The sequence below is a fragment of the Mus pahari genome, chromosome 4 (genome assembly GCF_900095145.1).
Source record: "Mus pahari chromosome 4, PAHARI_EIJ_v1.1, whole genome shotgun sequence".
In the NCBI taxonomy this organism is placed as follows: domain Eukaryota; kingdom Metazoa; phylum Chordata; class Mammalia; order Rodentia; family Muridae; genus Mus; species Mus pahari.
The window spans coordinates 15,879,863-15,887,700 of NC_034593.1; the positions used below are offsets into that span (position 1 = coordinate 15,879,863).

General features: G+C 36.3%; 1 protein-coding gene across 1 annotated transcript in view; it reads right to left on the bottom strand.

The window, feature by feature from the left end:
* Positions 1-953: 953 nt before the first annotated feature.
* The window catches only part of Cpa3 (carboxypeptidase A3), a 29,279-nt gene continuing 22,394 nt past the window's right edge, over positions 954-7,838 (bottom strand). The window contains exons 10-11 of the mRNA XM_021196486.2: positions 5,595-5,679; positions 954-1,316 (exon numbers count right to left, since the gene is read on the bottom strand). Coding sequence (XP_021052145.1) covers positions 1,129-1,316; positions 5,595-5,679 — 273 coding nt within the window. The 3' untranslated portion in view covers positions 954-1,128. The remainder of the gene's footprint in view (positions 1,317-5,594; positions 5,680-7,838) is intronic.

Below are 7,838 nucleotides of genomic sequence, written 5' to 3' on the forward strand. Positions count from 1 at the left end.
TTGGCTCTTGAATAAACTTTATTATATTCTTTTTGAATTGAGCATTGTGGTTTTATAACAACATAAGTGAAGGGTACCTCTCCATCTCTCTCTGTGTGCTTCTCTGTCTCTGCCCCACCCCACCTTGTCCCTGTAGCTGAATCCTTCCTTTTTTTATTTTTATTTATTATTATTATTATTATTATTTTGAGACAGGGTTTCTCTCTATAGCCCTGGCTGTCTTGGAACTCACTTTGTAGACTAGGCTGGCCTCGAACTCAGAAATCCGCCTGCCTCTGCCTCCCAAGTGCTGGGATTAAAGGCATGCACCACCATGCCCGGCTTACCTGAATCCTTCCTTTGGTCAACATGACTTTTAGTCACTAACTTTTACTGCATTGACTGGCTTATATGCATTGGAGGCAAAATTTCTCAGTTGTCCTTATAGTTGCCAAAATGTTGTCTGAGAAAGTTTCCTATGAATATTGCAGGCTATATTAAGTTATTTTTCATTTAATGAACATTGTACTGGTGGAAATCGGATTGCTTGTTTAAAGCTCAGAAATTTATCTTTCCAAGAGTCATTTTGTTTACTCCATTGTTCTTTGTTATTTTGAAGATACAAACAATGTTCATACTTATTTGGAAATATATATTTGAAAGGCAAATTACATATTTGAAAACTGATGATACTGTTTCCTGTCATCAGACTGAAGAACTATTGATATAGACTATTAAGGTAAATTGAGAAATGCTGAGAGCCTAATTTATTGAAAACAGAGGATGCCTTTGTAAAGCATCAGAAAACAACCTATTTTTCAGTTTGTTATCAGGTGGCATGAAGGAAGTCAATCAGATTCTGGAGGAACAAATTTTTCTTTCCCAGGCTCACTACACATCATTTCAGAGTTTTCAAAATATACTTTCTACAAGGCTAAAATTTTACTTACAAACAAGAGAGGCACTTAAATGGATTTACTTAAAGCTTTATTGTTGTGGGGCTGTTGGGAGTAAATAGAAACAAAAAGAAAATAATGCAGGACTTCATGAGCAAGAGAAGGATGAATCCAGGTGATGCAGGAGGTTGTCTTTCCAGGGAAAGACTCTACCCAAGGATTGATTAGCACATTTCAGAACAAGGGCAGTTCATTAGGAAGTATTCTTGAGGATATACTTGGCAATGAATTTGACAGAAAGCATGGTTTCTTTACATGTTGGCTTTATCCGGGATTCTGGAAGAAGGAAACCAGATTTTCCTTTATCACGAAGCTCAAAGGCAAATGTGTGTTTGATGCCCAGGTCATAAACCCAGTCTAAGGAAGAACCTGATGTCTTGTCTGCAAAACAGAATCAGTAAATACTTTATTAAAGGTGTGTACTGAGGCTTTTTTGGTTTTTAAGACATGAGAATTTCTGGTGTAGAAGATTGGGAGATGACTCAGTGCATGCAGTACAAACATGTAGTCCTGTGCTTGGATTCTAAGCACCCATAAAAAAAGCTAGAAATGGTGGCTTATGCCTGTAATGTCCGTGCTGAGAGGAGGTCCAGGGCCTGTTGGTCATCCTGTCTAGCTATCTGGAGATCAGGTTCCATAAGGAAAAATAAACGGTATAGAACAATAGTGAAAGAAGTTGGCCTCTGGCTCCTTCAAACACAAATGTGCATGCGCACACACACACGCACACTTAAAATTACATGTGCAAAATTAATAATAAAAATTATATGTATAATTAATTGCAGTAATGACAAAATAGAGCAAATGGTACCTAATGCATTTGTAATTCTCTGTATAATTTAAATGTGTACTTCATTTAAATTTTTAAATTTTTCTTACTACTTTTTAAGATTAGCATACAAAATTACCTTATTATGGCATTTTAATGCACACCTGTACTGGTATCTTTTTCTTATAAATTCTGTTCTATTGCCAGCCACCGTCCCCCTGCTCCTCTCTAGGGGGCCCCTTCCTCCATTCAGATTTTTTCCTTATGATTTCATGTCATATGAATTATATTCTTGTGGGTCAGTACCAAATTTATTTTCTGGGCTCATATTACTTTAGCTGGAGGAATTTAGAGGGAGTGCTAACAGCTGAAGGGACTTAATTGGTCATTGAAAACTGTACCCAACAACTACAAGATCACATTCTTTCTCACACTTTCAAGGTCTTGTTGTTTATGTGGTCAGAGAAAATTGTTTATAATTATAAGGTCAAGAAAGCTAACTATTTTAAGGATGTATTTAAAATTCTAATTCAAACTTTTTATCAATTTTTGTGCAACTTTGCTAAGGATGTCATTATTTGGTAAAACAAAACAAAACAAAACAAAACAAAACAAAACAAAACAAAAACCTTAAATATCAGACCACCACATGTAAATACCACAGGGAAGGTGCACAATTTCATTTCTCCTTTAAATTCTTGTCAAGTGGTGTACCTTCCATTTAGTATTTAATACGTTCCCCCTTGGTTTTGCCTCTACACTGAAAGATTCTGAAACCACAATTTATCTTTGAAACCTTGACTTGCCTGTCCTCTCTGGGACAGATTAATCTATTGGTTTGGGGTTTATCTGGTTGGTCAGATTGTGTGGTTTTGTTCTGTATTTGGTTTTGTTTCTGTTTATTTTTCTGTTTGAGACATGGTCTTACCATATTGCTCGTACTGGCCTCACACCTTGCTCCTGTCTAAGCTTCTGTACTATTGGAATGAGACGGGGGATGTCTAAGTTCAATTATTGACCAACATTATGGGTGGAGGTGATGCTTAGAATTATTTCCTAGTTGGTGGATAGCTCCACTTGTCCTTATTTATATTATTAATATTATTAATATTTCCTTGGTTTTGCTTTGAAATTTACTTTATCTGATATTTAACAGAACTTCCCCCTTCATTTCAATTAGTTTGTACCCTTTTTATTTCAACCTGCCTATGGAGTTAGATTAGAAGTTTCATATAGATTGCACATTGATAAATAGCAATGACCAAAGTCTTCATATACATTGACTGACTGATGGAATAATAATTTTTGATTCAATCATGAAGACAGGTTATTATTATATTATGTACGGGTGTATGCATATGTTTCTATTATTTACCAACCTACTTATCTTCTCTCTACTCTTAGTCCACTGATCTTCCTCTCTGCGTTTCTCAGCTGTTTTTGCTATTATTTCCTTTGTATTTGGAAAGACTCCTTTATAAAGGAAGACCTGCAGGTACTAAGTCCTCTGTTTACTGTATCTGTTTCCCCTTTTGCTTATGCTTAGAACCTAAGCTTGCTAGTTCTTTCATTTCAGCATCCAGGATTACATTTTTAATAACCATTATTGCAAATGGAAAATAGTCAAATAAATGTTTTTGGATAACTTAGCACACAAGTTTATAAGGATTAATTCTACTCTTGTTCCATCTTCTGAATTGTGGTGTTAGGGGCTCTGAGAGATTGACTAACTTATACATATAGTAACTTAGAACTGTAACTTTAATTTTTTCCTTTTATTGAAAACAAGATTTCATTGTCACATAATATATCCTGATTACATTTTCCCTTCCCTACTTTTCCAAGTTTCTATTCACCTCCTCTCCCATTTGGATCCACTCCCTTTCTGTCTCTTGTTAGGAAAAAAAAAACAAAAACAGGTTTCTAAGGCATAATAATAAATAAAACAAAAAATAAGGTAAATTAAAACGAAAAAACTAACACATTGGAGTGGGACAAGACAAACAAGACAAAAAGCCCTAGAGAAGGCACGAGACTCAGAGTTCACACACTCAGTAAGCCTAAAAAAAAAAAAAAAAAAAAAAACAAAAACAAAAAAAAACCCAAAACACTAAACTGGGAGCCATAGTATAACCACAGAGTACCTAGTGCCAATCCTCAGGTGTCCCAGTGTCTGTGAGTTCATGTGGGCTTTGCTTTTGTTGAGTTAGAGGACCTGTTTCCTTGAGTCCTCCATACTCTGGGTTTTACACTGTTTCTACCTCCTCTTCTGCAGGGGTGAGTCCTGAGGGTGATGGGATTGATGGAGACTTCCTTGTACTGGCTAATTTTGTGTCAACTTGACACAGGCTGGAGTTATCACAGAGAAAGGAGCTTCAGTTGGGAAAATGCCTCCACAAGATCCAGTTGTAAGGCATTTTCTCAATTAGTGATCAAGAGGGAGGGCATCCCCTTGTGGGTGGTGCCATCTCTGGGCTGGTAGTCTTGGGTTCTATAAGAGAGCAGGCTGAGCAAGCCAGGGGAGGCAAGCCAATAAAGGACATCACTCCATGGCCTCTACATCAGCTCCTGCTCCCTGACCTGCTTGAGTTCCAGTCCTGACATCCTTTGGTGATGAGCAGCAATGTGGAAATGTAAGCTGAATAAACCCTTTCCTCCCCAAGTGCTTCTTGGTCATGATGTTTGTGCAGGAATAGAAACCCTGACTAAGACAAGCCTAATACCCATAACTCTTGCTATAATAAAGAAGTGACCTTTATTCACAGAGTCTTGTCTTTGGCAAAAATATAGCGATGTTTATGTTGTTAATTTCTTGAAAATAGAAAATCTTGGATAGTTACAAAAACTCAATAAGGGAAGCAGTATGTAAAGCAGCGAGGGCTTTGGTTTTGTTATAATGTTGACTTTGTCATTCCTTTGCCATTCAGAGGAACTGGTAGGTTATACTTGCTCATGTTTTGGGTGTTTTTGTGAGGAATAATTTGGATCATGAGAATCAAGTGCTGAACCCAGCAACCAGCTTGTGAGTCAATGAACAACTACAGTTAATTTTTAGAACACAGTCTGAGACCTGATAAATTATATCCTCCTCATTGAAGGTTTCTATGAGCATAGTCATGCTCATTTTTAACTTGTCATCTGTGGCTCCTTTTGAATTATTATGAGTAGTCATAACAGAGGCCTTTCTGGCTTTAAAGTCTAAACAAATATCTGACATTGTAAACAGTTTTCTGATTCAGTGTATAGAGAATAAGAGATAAAAAGTTAATCTGAGTAAAATCTAAGTAAAAAGTCAATAATAATAAAGTCTATAAAATACTGAAGAATTAGAAATGGTACTGAAAATATAAACAAAAGAAGAGAACTCACATCTTCTCCCTTGCTACACTACCACACAGATTCATTTGCCTAAAACAGGAAGAACAGAGCAGAACGACCAGAGAACGTGAGTCCATGCCCCAAATGACTGCAATACACCATCCACATAAATAAGTGAGACAACATACCAGAATGAAGAGAAAAATTCAACTCAAGTTGAATAGATGAACTCAGATATTGTCTCTACCCCAACTAATTCTTGTTAGTTTTCCTGAATATGAAACATTGATATTGGAGAACAGCTAAGTTGATGAATTAAGCTATAAACTTCTATTGATTTAATAATTTGTCTTAATTGTATAGCCTTACAAGAGTTGATTGTAATTTGTTAAAAAAAAAAAACAAAACAAAAACAGCTCTATCTCACGAGATAGGCACACTCTATCCTTTCCGTTCACATTTAATGCAGAATCCTTTGTAAAAGCTGGAGTTTATAAACTACAAATTTAATTCTTTTCCTTAATCACCTAAGATTTACCTAAATATTCACAGTAAATGACAGAAAAACTTACAAATTGTGGATGCTATTGGGCCGTAGATGTAACGGGTTTCGTATCTAGTTGAGAGAGCATCCGTGGCAATCCTTGCAACCTTCAGCTGGAGAGGTAAGTGAGAGGGGATTACAGAATGCTGCACGAATACAATATATTTATTATGAGTGAAAATCAATTTTACAGGTTATTTAGTCCTTGAAGATCAAAATAAGATAAATACACATTGTCAAAGTGCAATCAAATCAGTTACATGGAATTATACTGTGTTCTCTCTTTTTGCACCCTTTCTGTTTCAAAACGTTTGAAGATTTGTTTATTTATGTATATGAATGTTTGTCTTACCCACATGTGTGCATTAGAACCATATGGGGACCTGGTGCCCATGATGGTCAGAAGAGGGTAACAGGCTCCCTGGAACTGAAATTACAGGTGGTTGTGAGCCACCATGCAGGTGCTGCAAATAAAACCTCAGTTATCTGCAAGCACAAGTGATCTGCACAGCAAGGTCATCTTTCCAACCTGGTGTGTCCTTTCTTTTGGACTCTTTTTGATTTCAGATATTTGATCACTTCAAAATAACTTTCTCCTATCTCTTTCTCTGTAGTAGGTACATTATTGAGGCAGAACTTTCTCTACTTGTGCTAAAAGAAGAAAGGTAGTCGATTCACTTTTATTTTAATCTTTATTAACTGCACATCTATTAAAATGTGTGTGTGTGTGTGTGTGTGTGTGTGTGTGTGTGTGTGTGTGTGTGTGTGTATGCATGTGCACGTGTGTGCACTACTTAGGATCTAACACAAAACAATGTATGCCAGCCAAACACTACCACTAAACTACATGTCCAGCATGGCTTACCTGCTTTAAAGTGGTTCTGTTATATTAGGGTTTCTTTTCTGGGGTGGCATTTTATCATATTTAATCAATAGTGTGTGGTAGGAGAATAATTGTTGCAATGAATATTAATGAATCTAGCCTCTAACATTTGTACTCCAAATGAATGTTTTTCCATTACTATGCGTGTATAAATGTATATAACTAAAAATATATTTTATTTAACATACAAACGAATTAATGTAGCTGCTGTGTAAAAATGTTTCATTTACTCAAAATGCTTTGTTCTGTATATCTCTGTGAATTTTCATCCATAGCATCCTTTCTAATAGTATGCAATTGCCTTGCTGTATCTCTATAAATTAATCAACTCATGGTTCAGATTCTTAGCTAGATTGGATCATGAGCAACAGCATGGTCACAGAATACTAGTCTGTGAAATTAATGGCTGCTTGAACTTGGGATGTAGCTATCATTAAATGTGACTGTGATGAATCCAAGTGAGTGAGGTCAAGATAAAAATACATGACCCACTTTTCTCTAAGTTGATTTTAGGAAGTGTCTAAGTCACAGCATTAACTGAATATGCTGTGTCTGTTAACTACTGTAGAATTTGGGATACCAGACCTTGTATGCTGCCTATTTTTTTCTCCTATGGTAATTCAAGATAGTTACTTATGTGTGCAGGTCAACTCCCTGTGCAGAGAGTTCTTCCTAAAGCTTATGTGATTAAATCAGTTTGCACAGAAAGAAAGATAGTGCTCAGTGGATCGTAGATTTGAAATGATACCACATTCTTACTGACAGAGCACTGTGGCATTCATAGTGTTTTTGGTTAGTGAAAGAATTATTATTTTTTAGTTTACTAATAGAGAAAAATATCATGGATCTCCTTAAATCTGGCATCCAGAGGTTAGAGCTGGCTTCTGTCTCTACTGTTCAACTAGGCTTTTGCCCTGCATGGTTTTAAGTATGACTCAAAGAAAGTATTAAAGACTACCTTATGCGGTTTTTTAGAATCACATCCAAATACGTGTTTACAGTGATAAAAGAAATCTAAAGATCATCATCTTAACTACAGAGTAAACTTCACTAGTTATTTTTTATAGTATTTAAGATGTGAGGCCTTGTGTGGTGGCAAACTGTAATTCTAGGATTTGGGAAGCTGAGACAGAACAATGGTGAGTGTGATGTGAGGCTGGGTCCTCATAGTGAGTTCCGGGCTACCCTGAACTACATAGTAAGACCCTGTCTCAAAAGAAACAAAGGAACTGACTGAAGCCGGTTCAGCACACCTCAAAGTTGATTCAAAGATAGAGATAGAGGTAGAGGTAGAGAGATAGAGATAGAGATAGAGATAGAGATAGAGATAGAGATAGAGATAGAGATAGAGATAGAGATAGAGATAGAGATAGAGATAGAGATAGAGGG